General features: G+C 39.1%; 3 protein-coding genes across 7 annotated transcripts; 2 read left to right on the forward strand and 1 right to left on the reverse strand.

The window, feature by feature from the left end:
- Positions 1-1,423: 1,423 nt before the first annotated feature.
- LOC121908760 (tripartite motif-containing protein 16-like) lies at positions 1,424-4,514 on the forward strand. Its single transcript, XM_042429032.1, has 2 exons — positions 1,424-1,828; positions 2,635-4,514. The coding sequence occupies exon 2, from the start codon at positions 2,790-2,792 to the stop codon at positions 4,461-4,463; it is 1,674 nt and encodes a 557-aa protein (XP_042284966.1). The 5' UTR covers positions 1,424-1,828; positions 2,635-2,789; the 3' UTR covers positions 4,464-4,514.
- Positions 4,515-9,798: 5,284 nt separating this feature from the next.
- On the reverse strand, positions 9,799-18,258 carry LOC121908062 (zinc finger protein 660-like). 3 transcript variants are annotated; one of them, XM_042427748.1, is made up of 5 exons: positions 18,221-18,258; positions 16,795-16,949; positions 15,797-16,060; positions 14,804-15,064; positions 9,799-12,190 (listed from the first exon to the last, which is right to left on the reverse strand). In XM_042427748.1, the coding sequence occupies exons 2-5, from the start codon at positions 16,882-16,884 to the stop codon at positions 11,081-11,083; spliced, it is 1,725 nt and encodes a 574-aa protein (XP_042283682.1). In that variant the 5' UTR covers positions 16,885-16,949; positions 18,221-18,258; the 3' UTR covers positions 9,799-11,080. The 3 variants fall into 3 exon arrangements, with proteins under 3 accessions (XP_042283682.1, XP_042283684.1, XP_042283683.1); XM_042427750.1 differs by having other exon boundaries at positions 16,795-16,952; positions 18,221-18,253; XM_042427749.1 differs by lacking the exon at positions 18,221-18,258 and adding an exon at positions 17,891-18,189.
- A 1,488-nt stretch (positions 18,259-19,746) lies between these two features.
- Positions 19,747-24,529, forward strand: LOC121908065 (tripartite motif-containing protein 16-like). 3 transcript variants are annotated; one of them, XM_042427752.1, is made up of 3 exons: positions 19,747-21,835; positions 22,369-22,566; positions 22,668-24,529. In XM_042427752.1, exon 3 carries the CDS (start codon positions 22,794-22,796, stop codon positions 24,462-24,464), a length of 1,671 nt encoding a protein of 556 aa, XP_042283686.1. In that variant the 5' UTR covers positions 19,747-21,835; positions 22,369-22,566; positions 22,668-22,793; the 3' UTR covers positions 24,465-24,529. The 3 variants fall into 3 exon arrangements, with proteins under 3 accessions (XP_042283686.1, XP_042283687.1, XP_042283689.1); XM_042427753.1 differs by having other exon boundaries at positions 22,458-22,566; XM_042427755.1 differs by having other exon boundaries at positions 19,747-21,438; positions 22,458-22,566.
- Positions 24,530-24,751: the final 222 nt, after the last annotated feature.

The raw sequence follows: 24,751 nt of genomic DNA on the forward strand, positions 1-24,751 counted from the left end.
CTTGAGGTCATTTCATTTATTTTTATGTAGATTCTCATGAAGATGAAACTTCAGAATGAGGCTGTCATGTTGGTTCAGTGTTTAGCTCTGTGACTTCACAGAGCGACGGTCCTTACTTATTACCACAGTTATTTCTCTCAACTACTGTCCAGGGACTTGAGGCTACTTGTATTTTCAATGCAATTATCGTAATACCATTACTCTTATTATTATAAATGTAATTTGTCAATTAATTCATTTTTAATGTCAACATTACTTTAAATTTCCTGCAAAATCTATTTGTGTACTTTAACTTATCCTTATTTTTTGTCTTTTATATTATTTATGTGTAGGAATTTGTGCACTCAAATAGCTTTATGATTTTATGGGGTAATTATGAGTTATTATAGTGCACAACTCCAACATGAAATTATTCGTCCAGTGACATAACTCATATTAGAGTAGGTATAATAGTAGGGAAATAGTCCTCCTTGTTGGCCACACAAGAGAGGTCAATTAGAATTATAATTGTTTTTAATCTTAATTATAATTTTGCGAGGGTATAAGCAGCAGCCTTAACAAAACAGCCTAGAGTCTCAGATAAGACACTGTTTTAAAGTTTCAGTCTGTCCGCCCAGAAGGTGCATCCTGGTCAGTCCCAGGGGTTGCAGAGTTCTGGGGGAGCAGAGTCAGTCCCCTCCTGTTCATGGACAGGCAGGTTCAACTCCAGAATATGGTTACTCCATTAATCAAAGTATTTACAATTTAACAATTGCATGATTCCTAATTTTGCATTTTTTATAGCAGCTTTAGTGTTCTGAAAGTGAACCAAGCAGAATGATACTAAACATGATGTGTTATCAAGGATGATGGAATTAAGTTTGTGGTACATTTCTTGGCTTAAAGGCAGTGGAAAAAAGGTCTTACTAAAGCACATAACAACACACATATGATATGCACACATCTATCAACCAACAACTTACAATATTAATTGTGTTTAGACAAGTCTATATTTTAGAGTTTGTTTGTGCGTGTGTGAGTGTGTCCACATGTTTGATGTGGAGAGTTCTGTTTGCCACTGGAGCATGGTATATTGTGCAGCATGTCTTGTGCCTTATGCTGGTTTGCCCAGTGACCGGTTTCTTGGTTGGTCATTCAAGTCCTGAAAATCAAAATCCACAGTGAGATTAAAGTTGGTGCCAGCTCGTCTCTGTGTGTAACTGGCTTTTAGAGGTGAGTTATGATAACCAATGGTGGTGGGGGTCTTTTATCCAGATGGTACTATCAGTTCACACTGGGAAGTGAGTTGGTCTTCCCATCTTGCTGGCTCTTGTAGTCTGAAGGATCCAAGACGGTTTGGGTCAGTGGTCTTGTCTGGGTGTCTTGTTTTTGTTTGGAGCTGTAAGATGACTGCTTTTGCCTGTGACTTGATGCAGGTGTTGATCTTGAAGGCTTATTACAAGAAAGCAATTACAAAAAACACGAGACAATTTTCACAATTACAAAAAAACCATGTCAACTTTAGGAGAAAACTAGTTCAATATTACATAAAGTTCTTATAATAAAATTGTCATTATCACAATAAAATTATCCTGTAATTACAAGAACTATTTCATCATTATTATAACTAATGAAATTATGTATTAATTTTTCTGCCAATCTGCTGTTCCATCTCCAGTACAGTAAGTGGCGGTAATGACCCTATAAGCTGGTTTGCCAACCGCCATTAAAACTCTAAGAAGAAGAAGGATCGTTCATCCTCCGGTCCAGCTGGTGGCGCTGAACCACCGATAAACCGGGTCTCTAACCGCGGAAGTCTGGAGCAACTTTTAGTTTAACTGGTCTGATTGTGAGTAATAAACTTACTGTTTCTAATTGGTATTAGTTAATTAAATTATAGCGTTGGGCTACATGTTGTCATAACACATCGTAAACTTGGCGGCAGAGCCGGTAATTCAATGCTAGCAAACTAAAGGCTAACGTTAGCTTAGCTGCAAACGTCCGGTTAATTCTACCGTGAAATGTGAAAAGCTAATTTAACACGACTTTGTGAAGTTTAAACCGTCACTCCCGAGCTCCTGATGTCAATTCTAGCTTCGATTGACCTTTTTTTAAAGATGTTTCTTGAGATACACAGTTTCAGTTTGGTCGTGAAGAAGTGCAAACCAGACTCCATTCAAAAAACTGCAATTAAAACGGTTTTCGGCATCTGCAATGATACACGAGTCTCTATATACAAACAGGGTTTACTGCTAAATTAACCCCCTGCTTTATGCTCTTTCTTTCTGCATTTCTGTCCCGAATCCGAGAGAAGGTTTTTAATGATTAGTAAAAGCAATATGTAGTTATATTGGTGCAGTCACGTTTGTTATTTTGGTCAACAAAGCAGAACATTTATTGATTTCTGGGTGGAATTTGGTTTGGACATCATCTGTTGTGTGATTTGTTTGTCAGTCTTTGCTGTAAATCATGATGCTTATTCAAAATGTTTTTTTACGATAATTATTTGCTAATGTTTTCAATCCCTAGAACACTTTGGTACCAGAAAGAAGATATGATCAGTGTTTTTAAATGAGAAATAAGCTCAATTGTATAAAAGGGTGAAACACAACAAGCTCCACTCTGTGCTCACGTTTCCTTGTTCTCTCTCCTCAGATCTCCTGTTTGAAGATGGATGTAACCAACATGTAATGTAGAACAAGAGCTGTCAGCCTCCATTCACTGCAGAAACACATGTTCAGATCAGAGCTCAAACTTGTTCAGCTTCTAAAGAAGTGAAACTCAGACTTGTGTTGCCACTGAGAGCTGAAATGGAGCAGAAAGGAGTTCAGCTGGACAGAGAAACCTTTTCTTGTTCGATCTGTCTGGATCTACTGAAGGATCCGGTGACTATTCCCTGTGGACACAGCTACTGCATGAACTGTATTAAAACACACTGGGAGGGAGAGGATCAGAGGAAGATCTACAGCTGCCCTCAGTGCAGACAGACCTTCACACCGAGGCCTGTCTTGGTGAAAAACACCATGTTAGCAGATTTAGTGGAGCAGCTGAAGAAGACTGGACTCCAAGCTGCTCCTGCTGATCACTGCTATGCTGGACCTGAAGATGTGGCCTGTGATGTCTGCACTGGTAGGAAGCGGAAAGCCCTCAAGTCCTGTTTGACTTGTCCGGCTTCTTACTGTGAGAATCACCTCCAGCCTCATTATGATGCAGCTCCATTAAAGAAACACAAGCTGGTCGACCCCTCGGAGAAGCTCCAGGAGAACATCTGCTCTCGTCATGATGAGGTGATGAAGATGTTCTGCCGTACTGATCAGCAGAGTATCTGTTATCTCTGCCCTGTGGATGAACATAAAGGCCACGACACAGTCTCAGCTGCAGTAGAAAGGACTGAGAGGCAGAGAGAGCTCGAGGTGAGTCGACAAAACATCCAGCAGAGAATCCAGGACAGAGAGAAAGATGTGAAGCTGCTTCAACAGGAGGTGGAGGCCGTCAGTCGCTCTGCTGATAAAGCAGTGGAGGACAGTGAGAAGATCTTCACTGAGCTGATCCGTCTCATCCAGAAAAGAAGCTCTGATGTGAAGCAGCAGATCAGATCCCAGCAGAAAACTGAAGTGAGTCGAGTCAAAGAGCTTCAGGAGAAGTTGGAGCAGGAGATCACTGAGCTGAAGAGGAAAGACGCTGAACTGAAGCAGTTCTCACACACAGAGGATCACAACCAGTTTCTACACAACTACCCCTCACTGTCACAACTCAGTGCATCTACAAACTCATCCAGCATCAATATCGGTCCTCTGAGATACTTTGAGGATGTGACAGCAGCTGTGTCAGAGCTCAGAGATAAACTACAGGACATCCTGATGGAGAAATGGACAAACATCTCACTGACAGTGACGGAAATGGACGTTTTACTGTCACAACCAGAACCCAAGACCAGAACTGAGTTCTTAAAATATTCATGTGAAATCACTCTGGATCCAAACACAGCAAACACACTGCTGTTATTATCTGAGGGGAACAGAAAAGCAGAACTAATGAGACAACTACAGTCTTATTCTAGTCACCCAGACAGATTCACTGGATGTTATCAGGTCCTGAGTAGAGAGAGTCTGACTGGACGTTGTTACTGGGAGGTGGAGTGGAGAGGGGAAGGAGTTGAAGTAGCCGTCACATACAAGAATATCAGCAGAGACGGAGGCTCGTGTGAATGTGGATTTGGAGGCAATGACAAATCCTGGATGTTATGTTGTGACACTGACAGTTACGAGTCTTGGTTCAACAGTATCAGAACTCTCGTCTCAGGTCCTGGTTCCTCCAGAATAGGAGTGTATCTGGATCACAGAGCAGGTATTCTGTCCTTCTACAGCGTCTCTGAAACCATGACTCTCCTCCACAGAGTCCAGACCACATTCACTCAGCCTCTCTATGCTGGACTTGGGCTTAATTTTTATAGAGACACAGCTGAGTTCTGTAAACTCAAATAGACAGAAGTCATTTCAGACTTCATGTGTCAGATTCTGTTGTAATTTTTCATGTTTGTGTCTCAATTGTTTCTGAAAGCTCGTTGCTGTGGTGTTTCTGAACTAAACAGAGATCAGCTGTCAATCAAACTGGGATTGTCAACACTTTTTTAGTTTCTGTTGATGTTTTGAGTTTCTGTAAATGTTACATTTTCCTGTGTTTTTATCTGTAACTTTATAAATGTCTTATTTTTAACACAGCCAAAAACTCTTTTACCCTGAAATTTATATTGAAAGCTTTCTTTCTTTCAGTTTGATTCAGATCGTAATAAACATCAGAAGGAAACAACATGTTCACTCAAGTTTTAAACCATGAAGACGCCATAATAGATGTTTGGTGAAGATTAATGTTGTTTCAAAGTTTTCTCAGTTGTCATTCAACCACTGAAAGTTACAGTTTATACTAAAAAACTCAAATTTGAGCAACAACAACAAATTAAATATGTGTAGACTCTATCAAGTCCAGTCATAAAATAACTAACTTATAAACTGAACATATTATTTACATCTGGTCTCATGTATTTCTCTGCCAGTCATTCAGATTTCAAGAAGTCAGAGAAATCACAGCCTGTAGCGTTAAATCTCACATCCACAAGTTCTGTTTACAACTTGAAAGCTGATGTGAATAATATTTGTACTTGACTGGAAACTCTTCTCTCCCATCTTCCCCATGTGACCTGAATGCAGCATCAGTGTCACAGGATGTGACTTCTGTCAACAAACTGACACAGTGTGATATTACAGATATTTAAATCTGTCTTTACTGATATTGTCTGAAGCTGTTAAAGGCTCAGTGGAGTTTTTACACGTCTTCCTGCAGTGAACATCACAGCAGGTCAACAACTGAAATCTGAAAACTGATGCAGGACACAAGAGGGCGCCTTCATCCTGCTAACCAGGGATGCAGTGCAGGTTAAAGCTCCACCACTCAGGTTGTCTGCAGTTTTACTGTAGAATATGTTTTTAGACTGATTAAAAAACACCATGATAATAAGAATGCATCGTGTCATTCAGTGATAAGGGTGTAACAGTAGGGGAGACTGGGGATGGTTGTAACACTTGTTACTTAGAGAATATTTGGACTACATCAATACATTTTTATATTTTACAAGAAATGTTACAAAAGGTGAAGCTTCTTGCTGAGCACACTTTAACTTGTATAAATGGTTTGATAAGAAACACAGATGAAAATGTATTGAAGTAAAATTGACCAGGCTTTTAGGACAATTATGTGTTCTGTTCGTGTTTTCAACAGCTGCCGTCACTAAAAGCAACCACCAGGTAACACAGTCGCTTACTAAACTGAAACACTGGTTGATGTTTCCAGATGTAACTTGAGATTGTTACCTGACGCTGGCTGCGGGGAGGCGGGCTGTGGATGCCATGGATGTATTACAAAAGCCAGATAGGAAGCTGCTGCTCAGTCTTTGCATTTTTCCCAGTCACTTGCGGTACTGCAGCAAAACAAAAAATCCCCTGCGGCCCATCAATGGAAGTTTGATTTTTGTAAAACTTTCCTTGAACTGAGAAAAACAATTTTAAAATCTGTGATGTCATCACAGTGTAAAGTCTGTGGGCAGAGCGGGAACTCGCGGGCGGGACTAGCAGGAGAAACACTACTGTGCATATTCAGTGGGATACACAATGCGTAAACTAGAAATGTTTTCAGGTGAATGCGACCACCTCTGGTTCTTCAGGACTCTTGTGTCTCTGTCTGTCAGCCTGATAGGACACCGACAGATTACCGTTAGTCATTTATCTACTGGACATTCAACCATTTTTCTGTTAACGTTTAAATTAGCATTAGCCACCTAGCAACGAACGGCTAACAACAGACCGAGCCTCCGGAAGCGTTAAACTGTCCTACAACGCGAACATTCGGTGTGCGAGGATAAAGACGCCGACATGGACGCATAAATTAACTCTCCTTATGCGTTTATAAATGTCTTTCTAATAGTCTGAACTCAGTGGAAACGGGTTCAACTGAACAACTGCGTGAGCAAGATGTCAGCAGTTAGCGGGAAGAATTTACTGTATCCTAGCAACGGATCACGCAATGCATCATGGGAATGCACCTCATTTAGCTGTGTAGTGTCTTCAAAAATAAAGCAATTCCATGTTTATGGGAAAACAACAACAAAAAAGCAATATAACATACATAAATGAATGCAAACTTTACACACATGAAACACGCTATATTGGGGTCATTTAAACTCAGCCTTAATGATTAATTTGAATAATAATAATAATAATAATTTAATTTGTTCTCAAACTTTTTCACCTCAAGGACTAAACTGAAACAAATCAGACCACGGACCCCCATCTGATAAGATTTTTGCTTTTAGATTTAGTTTTATTACAGAAAGTGTATGAAACCCATGACCAAAATAGTCAAACATTCTGTCATCATGTTACTTATGGATGGAATTATAGGGAAAATAAAATATTCCCCTTCTGCTGGGGACCCCCTGGAACAACTTCAAGAACCCCTGGGGGTCCTTGGACCCCACTTTGAGAACCACTGAGTTACTGCATTAAAATTATTTTCAGGTTGTGGGTAAGTGAAATAATATATAAAACATAAACAAAATAGCCTCAATCTGAACTCATTGCATCTTACAACAGAATCAGTTTTATTAGCCAAGTATGCAGCATATAACACATGCACTGTTCTCCTTTTATTCACGTCATAATTTATCATTTCTATTTGCAGACAGTGATCAGGTGAATTTAGTATGAAAAACTGACATTCAATAGCCTGTTTGATCACAACTTTTGAAGACTCTAGCATATATAATAAATTTACCAAAAAAGCTTTATATTAATATAGCATATATGTTAAAAGTTTACTTAGTATATGTGAAATTGACTTAATGAGCTAACACTAGCCACTGTTGGTGTAATAGATAGCGAGATTTAGATTTATAACATGACACACTATATTAAAAGCACAACTATTACGGAGCAAAAACATTCAGACTAGTTGATGTTTTGGATAATGCAAATAATGACCAGAACAGGTGTCTGTCAAACTGAACATTTTACTCGCCAATATGCTGCAGTTCTACAGAGAGGAAAGTAAACGACGGACTTTGCACACAAAGTCGGCGGCTGTGTCTCAGAGGTGGAGCGGGTCGTCCACGAATCACTGATTAGATCAGCGGTTCAATCCCCGGCTCCTCTGGCTCCTCCAGCTGCAGCCCCAATTATCTTTTAAGCAAAAATGCCAAACATTTGCCAGCTTGAGCTTCTCAAACATGAGGATGTAATGCTTTTCTGTGTCATACATGACAGGAAACTGAATATAAACTGAACTGTTGGTCAGACTAAACAAAACACCTGAAGACTTTGGGAAATGATAACAGGCATTTTTTACTGTAGTTGCAGCTCTAGTCTGAAGTCAGTGTGAGGTGATCACATTCTGTTGGTGTACACATCATTTATACATCTTCATCAGGACGCTTTTCTTGTGATCAATGATTTATTGAACTTTTCACACAAGTATAAGGGCAACAACATAAGGCAAAAATAAAGGTGGGAGAAAAATATGAAAAAAATAACTCAATGAAGGTAATATAACCTGAGACGTTCTAACAGAGGTCAGTACAACATACAGAAACTCTAGGGGTGTAATGGTACACAAAATTCAAAGTTCAGTATGTACCTCAGTTTTGGGGTCATGGTTCAGTATATTGTCGGTACAGCAGGGGAAAAAAAGAAAATAATATTTTGGTCCTTTATTTAGATAAAATATAAACATCCAGAAATGGCTCATTGGCCCAAACTATTACTGAAACAGTTTAGTTGTGCCGCAGTAGAAAAGGAAAACTGAGTCAGGACAGCTGGTTTATGATGATTTACAGTCACTCAGAGCTGGTTCTAATGACGTGCTGTCCAATTACATCAGATATCAAATGTGTTTATAGTTGTTCTGAACTCAAAGACAGAGTGAAAAATCGACCGTTACAGAGAGGGGAGGGGGACGAGGAGACGTGACATCGTTTAAATACAGATATAACGGTGCACAGCAGCAGTACTACATTAGCATGAGTAACCAGGATAACCAGGATAACTTGGCTAAGCCTGCAAGCATACATCAATGGGCATGCTACCTGCAAGCTACAGCTAAGTGGTGCACTGTAAAAACATTCTGGGTGGAACTCAAGTGCTAGAATTATTGTTCCACACATCGGATTAAGCAGATTATTAAACTATTTTGACAGTAGTGGTTTGACTGAAGGAGCACACCGAACCAGGGAAAGTCACTTACCGGACCGAGCATCCTTTACCAAATGGTTCAGGATGAATACACAAACCATTGCACCATTACACCTCTAATAAACTCTTAACACACTGTTCCAACAGCAGCAGTCATTTCAGTCCGTGTAACAAGCCCATAACTCTATATGTTAAAATCAGGGAAAAGAAAAACTGCTTTAAAAAGGACATTTCCAGGTGTATATTTATATTCTGGGGCTTTACTGGAATATCTTTGAATGAGTTACAGTTAAAAAATCCTTATTTATCTTATACTGGTTCTTTATGAAGCCCCTCAGTTCAGCCTCTGTCTGAAACAGGACGTTTTAGCTCGTAAGGCCCGCCTCCTGATGAGCCCACTCTGTTCTGATTGGTCAGCTTCAGGAAGCTTTCTCTGACTCCGGAGGTTACGTAAACAAACCTTCACTCCAAATGTCAACGTGAAAACAATAATAATATGAAAACAATAATAACATGAAGACAATAATGTGAAAGAGGCATAAAGGGCCAGTATAAGATAAATAAGGAGTTTCTTGAACTATGAATCATGCAAAGCTGCTCTAATGGAGTCCCAGAATAACAATATAAAGCTGGAAATGAGCATAATAGATCCCCTTTAATGAAAAATGATAAAATGAAAACAATAACGTGAAAACAATAATGTTAAAGGCCAATTCATACCTTACGTGTGGCCAAGAGGGTCCCTGTGTGCAGCCCACACGGACTGCACATGTGCTAGAAAGCAGTACGGCCGGTTGGAGTAACAGATCATTTAAAGCCTGATCAGAAAAAAAAACACTGTTTGTAATATTCACAGAGCGGATTTTACAACTCTGGAAAGTTATTATGCTGCAACCTTGTTTACTAGCAGGCACATGTGGAACACATCTGTGACTGCGGACCTCTGAAAAAAGTATGAATGGAAACGCCTGCACGACAGCGAGACCACAGCTGTCCACGGAAAGTATGAACTGGCCTTACGTAAAAACAAATAATGAAGAAAACAATAAAGTAACGTTAACATGAAAACAATAGAGTAATGTTAACGTGAAAACAATAAAGTAACGTTAACGTGAAAACAATAAAGTAACGTTAACGTGAAAACAATAAAGTAACGTTCACATGAAAGTTCACATTTCTACATTTGTGGGACAAGAACATTTCCATGACTTTCCCAGAGCACAATGGCTCAAACTGATTTTATAGCAGCGTCTGTATGATGTAAAATAAGCCTCTATAAATGGATTAATTACAGTACATAGAACTCAAAAGAGCTATTGATGTAGTGTTTAGGTTCCAGCAAAGTATTTTATACTCATTACTCCGTCACATAAAAACATCAGCTCAGTTTCGGCTCAGTTTCTTGTTAAAGTGTTGATTAACTCAAGTTTCACAACGACGAAGCTCAAACCGGTAAATCGTCTCAAAAACCTCCTCTCATCTTTTTTTTCATTCAACTCCTTATCTGTTGAAGATCTTTCACTCAGACATCAATTTTCAGAATAACATGATGTCTGAAATTCACAAACAGCTGAGTCAGAGAGGTTTTTGCCAATTTACCTTTTAAATAACCATCAGGTTATAAATGATATGCAATCATAACTCTGCTCCTGATCTACACATGGAAAACATACAAAAACAAATATTTGTCTTAATGATATCAAAGGAGATAAATGTTTCATCATATAATCATCGTGGCTGCCACTTTACTAAGACGGTTTTTAGATTTTATGATGCTTATTGGCAAATTTTGGTGCAGCAGCTTCCACATGTCAACAGTAAACAGCTGCCTCGGCGTCTGTCTGCAGCTCTCTGTCCAGTATCATGTAGTGTTGCAGCTGATAGTGTAACATCACCCACTGTAGACTGTAATAATCTCTTTGCTTCTCATGTGATAAACTGAATGTCTTGTACTGATGGACAAATGAAACAAGCACTTTGATAACTTAATCTTCAGGTAGTTGTGGTTGACATTTCTCACTATTTCTGACATCTTCTACTTCAGTATAGACTGAACAATTAATCTGTTAATTGTGACAATAATAAAGTAAATTATCATTAGTTACAGCCATAGTTGATTTGCACTAGTAGGTGAATGTTGAGTATATTTTACTTCAGGAATAAAAACTAATTTTGACAACAATAAAAATGAACAGTTACATGGACTGTTGCTCTGTCATAGTTAAAAATATATGTATATTTTAAGTAGAAATCCAAGTGGATCAGGAATCATTAAAGGAACAATGTGTAGTATTTAGTGATATCCATTGCAGGTTGCAGATTGCAACAAATTGAAGCAGCCATGTTTCTACAGTAGCCCAGAGCTACTGGGTTACTCTCGGTTTCTCACCAGCATGCGTGCGTTTGTGCAGCTTTAGGAGACTGTCTCTGGTGAAGGTTTTTCCACATTGCTCACACCAGTACGGTTTCTGTCCAGTGTGAATGCGTCGGTGGCTTTCTAGATAACTGTTTGAGGTAAAAGTTTTCCCACATTGGTCACAGCTATACAATTTCTCTCCAGTGTGAGTGCGGTGGTGTCTTTTTAGATCACACTTTGCAGTGAAAGCTTTCCCACATTTCTCACAGCTGTACGGTTTTTCTCCAGTGTGAATGCGTTGGTGGCTTCTTAGGTCAACATCTCTAGTGAAAGCTTTCCCACACTGGTCACACCAATGCGGTTTCTCACCAGTGTGAATGCGCCGGTGCATTCTTAAATTACTGTCATCAGTGAAAGCTTTCCCACATTGGTCACAGCTGAACGGTTTCTCTCCAGTGTGAATGCGTTGATGGCGTTTTAAATGACTGTCTCTTGTGAAATTTTTCCCACATTGCTCACACCAGTACGGTTTGTCTCCAGTATGAATGCGTTGGTGGCGTTTCAGAGTACTCTCTTGTGCAAAAGTCTTCCCACACTGCTCACAGTTGTAGGGTTTCTCTCCAGTGTGGATGCGTTTGTGTCTTTTTAGATCTATTTCTTGTGTGAAAGTTCTCCCACATAGGTCACAGCCGTACGGCCTCTCACCAGTGTGAACGCGTCGATGGGTTCGTAGACTGACGTCTGAACTAAACGCTTTACCACACTCGTCACAGCTGTATGGTTTCTCACCAGTATGAATGCGTTGGTGGGCTCGTAGACTGCGTTCTGTAGTAAAAGCTTTCCCACACTGGTCACAACTGTATGGTTTCTCAGCAGCATGAGTGCGTTTGTGCAGCTTTAGAAGACTGTCTCTGGTGAAAGTTTTCCCACATTGCTCACACCAGTACGGTTTCTCTGCCATATGAATGGACTGGTGGCGTTTTAGAGATGTCTTTGTAGCGAAAGATTTCCCACATTGGTCACAGCTGTGAAGTTTCTCTCCTGGGTGAGCTCTCTGATGAATTTTTAAATATTGTGATGTTGTGAAGGCTTTTTCACATTGCAGTCCCGTTTGTTTCTATGGCAACAGACAAACACACAGAGAAAGAGAGTGAGATGACATGGTGGGGCGAGTGATCTAAAATCATACATAAAATTTCCACAGACATGTGGAACATAACCCACAGTGTTAAAGTTGGACTAAAGCATTACTACCCAGCTGCGGGGGCGTGTCCACAGAGGGGCCCTGACTTTCCTTTGTTATAAGTCAACAAACCCGTTATAGAGATACATTATAGGAAATGCAGGATCCAGAGTTGTTGAAGCTTGAACCCCAATCACAGACAAAAGTCAGGATATCTAGACCTCTCCTGATCTTTGTTTGAATACTTGGATATTTTTTTCCTGTTCAATAAAATAAAATAAGAGCATTGATATATCTTTTAAGTGATCCAGCATCTCAATATAAAGAAACATCATGACCCCCTTGCAAAAAAAAAATGTAGGGACAGATTTGTCAGGGTCTAATATATATTAGACAAGATCATCTGCATACAATCACAGTTTATGGGTCATCTCTACTAATCCCTGCAATCTCCCAGTCCAATCTAAACTTAATGAAGAGAGTAAAAGAAATGCTAAATGAAGCTGTCTGGTCCCAACGTGTCATGGTGGACATAATTGTCTCTAGACGAAGTGCGAAGGGCCTTTGTAAGAATTTTTTGCCCACGTTTAGTAGGCTAAGTGGTCAGTATATTTGCATCTCTGAGGGTCCTTTTTTTTTTGTTAAACTCCTATTTCAAAAATTCTGCTCATAACAAAAGGAGTAAAATTTAGAAGATAATGCTTTCTAAAATTTACTTGTGAACTTATCAGGGTTAGGGAGGGGTTTTCACATTTTATAAAGAACATTCGACAACAACAACAACAACAATAATAGTAACAATAATAATAATAATAATAATAATAATAATAATAATGATAATATTTAAGAAAAGTGCTATACAAATTAAGTTTACAAGTGGTTTATATACAATAAAACCCAGGGAGACAGTGATGTAAAATTACAACAAATAAACAATAGCACTAAATAATAGAGAACAACAATAATGTTTTTAAAAAATAGAAATAAAAGGTCATACAAGAGATTAAAAAAAACAACATAATTAGAAACAGATGGAACTGTTGGGCCAAAAATTTGTATCATGGTATTTTTTAAGATTCTGGCGGTTTCACTGTATTTATTTATTATTTGCATGACTGAGCCTTTATTTAGATTTATACTGGCTTGTTCTACTGTCAGGAGAACATAGAATCTAAAAGGAAAATTCCAGTTTATTTGAGCCTGATGTATTTCCCATAAATATGGCAGTTGTGACTACATGTCATGCTAACTTTGCTCTCTGCAGCTCTGTTATTGAGATTCCAGAGATCCAGGTTGAGATTTGGGCAAACAAAGCCTCGTGTATAATGACGGTTATTGGACAACCTTCATCGGCCTTCCCCTGCTTTTGAAATAAACATGATTTTTACATGAATCGCTTCAAAAGTTTGTTGCTGAGTCTAAATGAAAGTAAACGCAGGGACTAGCTGCCTGTAGTAGCATCATGGCTAACTGCATAGAGATCTATATATCAGTTTGCTGGCTAACCGAACCACTCACATGTTTATCAATAAACTGAATTGCAAGAACTGAATTTAAAAATGAGAGAACTGAATGTTAGAGAGTTTCATATTCAGTGAGGATTGAATATAGTTTATATAGTTTTTAGATTCAACTGAATTCGATTTGATAATACAGTATTACATTCAGTTTATTGGAATTCAGTTCCAAACTAATAAATCCAACTTCTAATTATGCTATTCAGATTCAGTTTTAAATGCAATTATTCAAGTTAAACAATACAAATTCAAATTATGTGACTCAAATTCAGTTTGATCTGCAATTACTCAAGTTTAGCAATGCAAATTCAAATATAAAACAATTTAAATTCAGTTTCTAGTGACACATATTTCTGCCCATACACAAGATTCATCTGAACTCTGAGTTTGTCGTTCGGTATTAAGTTAAACTTCAAACTCTTCAAAACACAGAAATGAATCAAACTACAGATAGTCAAGTTCACTCGAACTGAAAAAATACAGCTGAAATGAAAAATTGTTATTCTCAGGATCAGGGTATAAAAGAGACAAACTGTTCAACAAAACATAAGAAAACATTTAGAGCAGATGATACATTCCATTGTACAATAAATACATTTGAAATGGAACGTGTGCTCTTTCTTGTTTTCCTTTTATGACTTCTCAAATTATTTCTAAGGTTTCTTTTAGTTATAATTTGCTGCAAATGAAAACAAATTGCTGTATTGGTAGTTTACTTCAGTAAAGGATCGGTATACTACCGTGCAGGGGAATGGGAAATTCCTCAAACACAAAGTAAAAAGAGATTAATTTCTATCTTTGTTAATATTACTTGCAACAAGCTGAAACCAGGAAACACTGAGACCTTTTTGTAATTTTTATGGCCCAAAAAACTCCATGAACACAAAGCCTGGAAATGTTTTAGTTTCCCTTTTTCAAACTTTCTCTAAAACAACAGAATGAACAGATGATACACCGACCCTCGAGACTCATCCTCATGTCTTTATTCTTGTTATGAAACCGGTTTTATCATGACATCACAAACACTGACCTGTTTATCGGTGGTAGCAGAGGGTGAACCTGATTCTTCCCTTTTAACAGGGTTGTCGGTCCGGTGCTCCGGGTTCTGGTTCTCCTCCGTTCTGCTCTTGTAGTCGTCCTGGTTAGTGAAAGCCAGCAGGTCTCCTCTCTGACTGATGGACTGTTCTTCCTCTTCTTCTTTTTCCTGTTTTATGTCAGGTGGAAACCAGCGTTGAGGTGCATTACTGCCACCTACTTTGTTGTTGGAGTGTGAACCAAAGTTATCAATCCCCTTAAAAAACACAAGAAAAAAAAACAATATTTCACTGATCACTAAAATCCTTTTTTCAGTCTGGGTTAGGGGTTAGGAGTTAGGGGTTGGGATTAGGAGTTGGAGGGTTAAGGTTAGGGGTTAGGGGTTAGGGTGTTACGGTTAGGGGTTAGGAGTTAGAAGGTAGGGTTAGTGGTTAGGGTTAGGGGTTAGGGGTTAAGGGTTAAGGGTTAGGGGTTAAGGGTTAGGGGTTAGAAGGTAGGGTTAGGGGGTTAAGGGTTAGGAGTTAAGGGTTAGAAGGTAGGGTTAGTGGTTAGGGTTAGGGGGTTAAGGGTTAGGGGTTAGGGGTTAGAAGGTAGGGTTAGTGGTTAGGGTTAGGGGGTTAAGGGTTAAGGGTTAGGGGTTAAGGGTTAGGGGTTAGAAGGTAGGGTTAGGGGTTAGGGGGTTAAGGGTTAGGGGTTAAGGGTTAGAAGGTAGGGTTAGTGGTTAGGGTTAGGGGGTTAAGGGTTAAGGGTTAGGGGTTAGGGGTTAGAAGGTAGGGTTAGTGGTTAGGGTTAGGGGTTAGGGGGTTAAGGGTTAGGGGGTTAAGGGTTAAGGGTTAAGTGTTAAGGGTTAAGGGTTAGGGGTTAAGGGTTAGGGGTTAGGGTGAGGGACCAACAGAATAAACAGATGATACACGGACCCTCGAGACTCGTCCTCATGTTTTTTTTCTTGGTATGAAGCCGGTTTTATCGTGACATCACGAACACTGACCTGTTTATCGGTGGTAGCAGAGGGTGAGTCTGATTCTTCCCTTTTAACAGGGTTTTTAATGCAGAGCTCCGGGTTCTGGTTCTCCTCCATTCTGCTCTTGTGGTGGTCCTGGTTGGTGAAATCCAGCAGGTCTCCTCTTTGACTGACGGACTGTTCTTCTTCTTCTTCTTCTTTTTCTTGTTTTACGTCGAGTAGCAACCAGCGATGAGTTGTATTACTGCCATCTGCTATGTTGTTGGAGTGTGAACCAGAAGTATTGATCCCCTTAAACAAATAAACACAAGAAAAAAATAACTAATTAAAATATATATATTTCAATCGTTCAAATGATCCAATATTTCAGCAAAAATCAAAGATTAGAGAAAAAGTCCAAAAACTGAAAACAGATTTGTGTATCAGAACTTTGTTTTTTCTTCTTTCCTCTCCCATTAATCATCTCACCACCCCTCAGATTTATCTGCTGACCCTTTGGAGGGGCCCGACCCCTAGGTTGGGAACCACTGAACTAAACTAGCTAACTGTATATAAAGTAGTGTAAACTAGCTCCACCTCCAGCAGCTACAACAGTAACACTAACAGGTTTAAATTCAGCTGCACCGCAATGCTTGCACCATTCCCCCCCGGTGAGCTCCTTGAAGCCAAACCTCCCACCTTTGAAGTGCCTTTTCTCCACTGAGACGACGAGCACCCTCCCCCCATGTTTCTAAGGACCTGTGCCAGCCAGTTATCTGCCATTCTGTGTCACCTCCTGGTGCTGTGGAAGACGTCCTGCCTCAAAGACTATCAACCAGCTGCCCTCACATCTCAAGAGATGAAGGTGCTGGAGAGGTTGGTCTTGGCCCACCTTAGACCTCAAGGAAAACCCGGACGTGTTTCCTTTTTTCAGATTTTTTGTCAAACAACAGAATGAATGGATGATACACTGACGCTCGAGACTCATCTTTGTGTCTTTATTCTTGTTATGAAGCCGGTTTTATCATGAAGTCATGAACACTGACCTGTTTATCTGTGGTAGCAGAGGGTGAACCTGATTCTTCCCTTTTAACAGGGTTATTGGTGCAGTGCTCCCGGTTCTGATTCTCCTCCATTTCACACCTGTAGTGGTCGTGGTTGGTGAAAACCAGCAGGTCTCCTTTCTGACTGACGAACTGTTCTTCTTACGTCAGGTGACAACAAGCATTGAGGTAGACAAAACATGACGTTTAAAGACATCATCTCAGGCTTTAAGGAATTATACATTTTGCAGTATTAATTGACAAAAAAATGTATCAATTAATCACGAAAATAATCTGTAGATTACTCAATAATTAAAATAATCAATTGTTGATTATTGAAATATCTTTTGTCTGATCAACAGTCCAAATTATTTGACATGATATTCAATTTACTATCATGTATGATAGTAGTAGATTCTAATTCTTACATTTGACACTCTGCAACCTGCAAATTTTTGGCATTTAGGCTTTTAAAAAATGACTAAAATTATTTTTTCAGTTGGATTTCTGGATGGGATTTAAGTTCACTGGAAAACAGTTGGTCCTTCCAGCTGTAATTATTACTGGAAAATGAGCCAGACACAGAGAGAGAGACTGGATTGTGAATATTTTCTGGTTTCTTTAGTCTCTATGACAGTAAACTTCTTAAATCTTGTGGACAAACAAGACATTTGAGGTTTTCATTTTAAACTTTGGGGAACACTGATCCACATTTTTTTCACCATTTACTTAGATTTTACTGTTTTCTTATAATCTATGTATTTAATGTATTTTGTAATTTCAACCTGTTTCTTTTTATTTATAGATTTATCTTAACTACCCATCTTTTACTGTTGTCTTGTTCAATTAATTATTTTGCTTTTTAATTATTTTAGTGTGCGTTAGTCTCCAAATCCATGTTTACCATCCTAAACGTTTATCTGTCACTTGCTTCTATGAAATGTGCCATATAATTACAGTTTGATTGATTGATTGTAAGGTTTTAAAGCAGCAGTAACCTTACACAACTACAACAAAACAGAACAAATTAAACAACACACACACGAGGACTGCAACTGATGATTATCAACATAATAATTACATAATATATGTTACCAACCGTTCACATGTTTTAAGGAACTTTTACAGAAGTTTTCTTTTTAAATGGATAATTTCTAAAGACTAAAAACCTCAAAGTAACCAATAAGCCTCTTAGCTTCAACTCCGTTAGCTCCTTTAAAACTACCGTCTAACTTTGTTAGTTCGAACAAAAAGTAAAGAAACAAACATTAAAGTTTACAGTGAATTGATGCTAAAGCTAACAGTTAGTTGTTAACAGCGGCTATTTCACGTCGGAGCCCATCATGCTGCGCAGACGCAGTTCAGGCTTCTATTCGCTCTTGTTTTTGCTCGTTTTTAACGTAAAACAGAAAGTTAACTTTTATTTTACCTTTTATCTGCAGCTCTGACAAAACAACTTCTTCTTCTTCTTCTTCTGCTGCTGCTGCTGCTGCTTCTTCTTCTTCTTCTTCTTCTTCTTCTTCTTCTTCTTCTTCTTCTTCTTCTTGGGAGTCTAGACGCAGTGACGGCTTATTGCTGCCCTCTTCAGTCTGGATAGTTTCATTACAGCAGGTCTATAAACGTTTGTATAAATCAGTCAAATGGAGAAATTACAACAGTGTTTTTTGTGTTTTCTCTGGGTCTTCTAACCTAAGTATGGTCGAGACATTAAGCTTGTCCGTTAGTGCAACAACTACGGAACAACAGGCGTCGTGTTTTTAGGTTTTCCACCGTTAACGACTCGGGATTCAGCAGCCAGTCCCTCCAGGATTTCACAGTGTTTTGTGCGATTATTGCGGCCAAAAGTGTTTGATTTTGCAGCGGCTGTTTGTGAAGCACTTGTGTCTTTGGTGAATAAAGGTGATTTCCTTCATTCTAGGAGAGGCAAGTTTATTTATACAGAACATTTCATACACAAAGAAATTCAAAGTGTTTTATAGAATGCCAAAAAATATAAGAACAATAAAAACAAAAACAAGACTAAAAGTATGAGAATAGTAAAATACATAAAATTAGATTTTAAAAAGGTAAAGGAGCATTTAAAAGGCAGCATGAAAGATAAAAATTATAAACCACAGATTTAAGATGTAATTAAGAGCCATGGCAAACAGATGTGTCTTCACTTTAGATTTAAAAGTAGCCCACATTGTCTCTAGTCTGAGATCTTCAGGTAGTTTGTTCCAGATGTGAGCAGCATATTAGCTAAAAGCAGCTTCACCGTGTTTATTGTTAACTTTAGAAACTACATGAAGACCAGAAACAGCTGAGCTGAGAGCTCAGGAAGCTTCATACTGTATAAGATGATCTGATGAACCATTCAGAGATTAATGGACTAGCAGTAATACTTTAAAGTCAATTATTTGACAAACTGGCAACCACTGTAGTGATCTGTGAACTGGAGTAATATGCTCTGCTTTTTTTAGTCTTTGTGTTCAACCGGATCTGTCTGACTGCTTTCTTACAGAGACCTGAGAAAAGTCCATTACAGTCGTCCAGCCTGCTGCAGACAAAGGCTTCAACATGAAATCTCTGATCCATTAGATGTTCTTTAGATGGTAAAATGCTGATTTTGTGACAGACTTAATGAAATTTAGATCTGAATCCAAGACAACTCCTACTCAAAAAGAAATCAGTTGTTATCCAGCTACATTCTCCTCTGAAACACATGGAAACACATTTTGCTTTATAATTATAATGACAAAAGTCCACTGATTAACTGTTTTATGTGCAATTTTAATGCAAACACTGTTGGCTGAACAGCTCTATTCAGAACAAGACTCTTACCTCTCTCGTCCTGATTGGACGTTGCTGTTGCTTTGATAGACTATTTGTATTCATGTCTCTAGAATCAAGTGGTCTGTAAGTTGTGCTAACGATGGTCTTTTGACTGAAACGATCACTTTTTATTACATTTCTTCAATGCATTCTTTTGCATCTTAAGAGTCTCCTTTACATTGGGACTGTTTTCAGAAGAATCAAAGGAATAAGCAAACCTGGGAGAAGTTTGATTTCAACTCTGCCCTTTTATATATCATTTAAAATAGCCAGTTGTTAAATTGTTTATCATTTCTCTCTCTGTGAAAATTAAAATGCTCTGGAATGCCCCAAGGAACTCAAAATGATATCATCATAAACATGAACAGTTTTCTTCATCATCATGTGATTAAAAAAATCTTCAGAGTGCTTTACAGATTGCTGAAAGTTGCTCATATAACTGGGGTTTCAAAGTTTCAGTTGCTAAATCATGTTTTATGTTGTTTACACAAAAGAAAGCATCAATTAACATCAACTTATTTCTATATGGATAACCGTTAGAGAGAGAGAGAGAGCCAGAATTCAAATATTTAGGGTTATGGTGGAGTTGTCATATAAAGCACATAAAAACAAAATGTAAAAAAAGCTTTAAACTTCATTAGGAATTTATGTGGTTATGACCGGGAGCCTGATAAACTATCACTGTTAAATATATACTGGGAACTAATAAGATCCACTTCTGATTATGGATGCATTTTATATGGAAAAGCATGTAAAACTACTTTTAAGTGTTTTAAGTGAATGCTGGGAGTTTAATGACAGAGGTTTTGGACAGAATATAGGTAGATTGCAGAAAAGATGGTCTGAAAGAGTCTATCTGTTGTTTTAAGATCCGTATGTTAACTTACCGCTCCTAGAAGAAAAGAAGAACTGTAACAGATGACATTCATCATATTGTTAAAGATCGCGTTCAAAGACAATTGATTTTTGACAGTATATACAGACGGTTCAAAGAATCCTGATGATGGATGTGTCAGAATTGGTTCCCACTGCAACCATTTTTGGTCTTCAGTGGATAGAGCAGGTACAGCCATAAAAAATAGTCATTTGCTCAGATTCAGCAGCAGCTCTCAGAGGTTCATCATCAAGGCAAATAGTCAGAGAAGATCTCATGATAGAAATTCACATTATGCTTTTAAAATGACAAAGGATGGGTATAGAAGTGCAGTTTTGTTGGGTCCCTGTTCATATGGAGTTAAAGGTAATGAACAAGCACATAAACTGGCAAAGCCTCTTAAAGTATGTAAGGGGAGAGGCAAGAACAGCTATAATTAGCAGAAACAATGGGATACACACAATAAAGAGACATTATTATAATATACAGAAGTCGGTTCATGTTCAACAGTTTAAAGGAGGATATAGTAACCACAGAGAGGTTCATGCAGGTTTTCACTCCACGTTATATGTAATGTGGAAAAGTCAATCAAATCTGTGTCTGTGGAAGATGTAGAACACATTATCATGCATTGTAGTAAATATAATTCAGAGATATAGAAATAAAATCACTACTGAGCTCAGGACACGACTTCAGGGAAATCAGAAGGGTTTCAGTAGATTATATAATACAGGCAGGATCAGTAAATAGGGTGTGATTTATTTATTTATTTGTTCTTCTGTAGACTAATCAGTATTCAGATAATCTAATGGCATTAACCTACACACCCCGAGACAGTAGGTGGAGATATGCACCTTGAAAGCAGGTTTGCGATCCGCCAATAAACACAAAGGAGAAGAAGGTTCCGTTTCCTCCGTAGCCTCCTCATGCTCCTCACTTCGCCGTTTTCATCTCCGACGGTAAGTTGTGTTGAAAAATGCTGCAGCGCTTTTTTGTTAATTGTTTTCTTTAGATATTGAACCGTTTATGTTGTTACCTTTAATGCATATTGTTTACCCTTAATACCGTTACGTTACCGAGCTGCTCTGTGTTTTGTTTTGTTTTTTTGGACCGTTAATATACGTTATGTAGTTATTTTCATTTAACTTTCAGGGCGTCATTTGAATTACAGCAGGCTGCGCTCCTCTGCCTCTGATTGGCTCGGCGTGATGACGTTTCTCTCGCTGACAGAACAGGAAGTTTTGTTCTATTTTTCTACTGTTTTCGGCTAATTCGTTCGAATTTGTTAAGCCGTAATAATTTCTTCTAAATGCAGTCCATTTGTTCACAGCATAGGTAGCAACCTGGGTGCTGAGGGTGAGAAAAAACATTAACGTTAAGCTTTTTTTTATTTGCTTGAAATTGTTAATAACATGATCCAGTGAAAGTCTTGTGAGATGCAACTGCCAGCAGTTAGCAATCCAATCACAGTGTAACACTGCTGTCATTAATGCTATGGCTTGATTTAGAATAAACAGTGTTTGAAATGGTAGTAAGCCATGACTCAACCTAACAATAACACCAGATCTCCCCTTGCAATGATCAATGAGTAGACTGCCATTGATTCATCAGATCTGTTCAGTCAAATGATGGATGCTAATTGTTTATTTATTCATGAATGAATAACAGGCAGTTAACAATTAGACCCTATAATAATGTATACAAGTTAAAAATAAAGATGCATTAAAGCTCGTGAAAAACTATGACAGCCCTTTCCAGTAGATTTAGATTTAGATAGACAGCAGAACAGCAAAACTTCCTGTTCTTTCAGTGTTTTTAATTAGTTATTTGACATTGAGCTGAGTGCAAACTGTAATGTCAAATTAATGTATCTGTATGTATTTTAATAGAGTGAAATCTGCACAGTGCTGTTTTGCATTGCTGAGGGAGCAGAGGAGAAGACCAGAAGGCAATAAATGGGTGATTTTGTCTTCTGCAGGAGCAAATAAATCCTTGAGTCGTCCCTCTCCATGCCCTACTGACATCCGTTACAACAACAGTCTTCACTCAGTGAACCGGGGAGTCATCTCAGGCACCATAAAGAAGAGGTGAGCAGTGTATTTAAATGAGAAATGAGCTACAATTTGTAAAAGGGTGAAACACAACAAGCTCCACTCTGTGCTCATATTTTCTTGTTCCCTCCCCTCAGATCTACAGTTGAAGATGGATGTAACCAACATGTAATGTAGTACAAGAGCTGTCAGCCTCCATTCACTGCAGAAACACGTTGTTTAGATCAGTGAAACTCAGACAGTCGTTGACACTGAGAGTTAGAATGGAGCAGAAAGGAGTCCAGCTGGATCGAGAAACCTTCTCTTGTTCGATCTGTCTGGATCTACTGAAGGATCCGGTGACTATTCCCTGTGGACACAGCTACTGCATGAGCTGTATTAAAACACACTGGGATGGAGAGGATCAGAGGAAGATCTACAGCTGCCCTCAGTGCAGACAGACCTTCACACCGAGGCCTGTCCTGGTGAAAAACACCATGTTAGCAGCTTTAGTGGAGCAGCTGAAGAAGACTGGACTCCAAGCTGCTCCTGCTGATCACTGCTTTGCTGGACCTGAAGATGTGGCCTGTGATGTCTGCACTGGGAGGAAGCGGAAAGCCCTCAAGTCCTGTTTGACTTGTCCGGCTTCTTACTGTGAGAATCACCTTCAGCCTCATTATGATGCACCTCCATTAAAGAAACACAAGCTGGTCGACCCCTCAGAGAAGCTCCAGGAGAACATCTGCTCTCGTCATGATGAGGTGATGAAGATGTTCTGTCGTACTGATCAGCAGAGTATCTGTTATATCTGTTCTGTGGATGAACATAAAGGCCACGACACAGTCTCAGCTGCAGCTGAAAGGACTGAGAGGCAGAGAGAGCTCGAGGTGAGTCGACAAAACATCCAGCAGAGAATCCAGGACAGAGAGAAAGATGTGAAGCTGCTTCAACAGAAGGTGGAGGCCGTCAGTCACTCTGCTGATAAAGCAGTGGAGGACAGTGAGAAGATCTTCACTGAGCTGATCCGTCTCATCCAGAAAAGAAGCTCTGATATGAAGCAGCAGATCAGATCCCAGCAGGAAACTGAAGTGAGTCGAGTCAAAGTGCTTATGAAGAAGTTGGAGCAGGAGATCACTGAGCTGAAGAGGAAAGACGCTGAATTGAAGCAGTTCTCACACACAGAGGATCACATCCAGTTTCTACTCAACTACCCCTCACTGTCACAACTCAGTGCATCTACAGACTCATCCAGCATCAATATCCGTCCTCTGAGATACTTTGAGGATGTGACAGCAGCTGTGTCACAGCTCAGAGATCAACTACGGGACATCCTGAGGGAGAAATGGACAAACATCTCACTGACGGTGGCTAAAGTGGACGTTTTACTGTCACAACGAGAACCCACGACCAGAACTGGATTCTTAAATTATTCACAAGAAATCACTCTGGATCCAAACACAGCATACACATATGTGTTATTATCCAAGGGGAACAGAAAAGGAGAATTTAGGGGACAACAGCCTTATTCTAGTCACCCAGACAGATTCACTAATTGGTGTCAGGTCCTGAGTAGAGAGAGTCTGACTGGACGTTGTTACTGGGAGGTGAAGAAGAGAGGAAGAGCAGTTGGTATAGCAGTGGCATACAAGGATATCAGCAGAGCAGGAGGCTCGAATGAATGTGGATTTGGATTCAATGACAAATCTTGGTCTTTAAGATGTGACACTAACGGTAATGAATTTTGGTTCAACAGTATCTTAACTCCCGTCTCATGTCCTCAGTCCTCCAGAATAGGAGTGTACCTGGATCACAGAGCAGGTATTCTGTCCTTCTACAGCATCTCTGAAACCATGACTCTCCTCCACAGAGTCCAGACCACATTCACTCAGCCTCTCTATGCTGGACTTTGTTTTTATGATAATGGGGTCACAGCTGAGTTCTGTGAACTCAAATAGACAGAAGTCATTTCAGACTTCATGTGTCAGATTCTGTGTTGTAATTCTTCATTTTTTGTCTCCATTGTTTCTGAGAGCTTGTTGCTGTGGTGTTTCTGAACTGCATAGAGATCAGCTGTCAATCAAACTGGGATTATCAACACTTTTTAGTTTTTTTCTTGTTCTGTTGATGTTTTCAGTTTCTTTAAATGTGACTGTTTCCTGTGTGTTTTTATCCATGGAGGCTATCGCTGCTCATGATGACGTCTTTTACCTCCACTGACGTTTCTTCAGATGAAAATATAAAC

This window comes from Thunnus maccoyii, chromosome 12 (assembly GCF_910596095.1).
Source record: "Thunnus maccoyii chromosome 12, fThuMac1.1, whole genome shotgun sequence".
Taxonomy (NCBI): Eukaryota; Metazoa; Chordata; class Actinopteri; order Scombriformes; family Scombridae; genus Thunnus; species Thunnus maccoyii.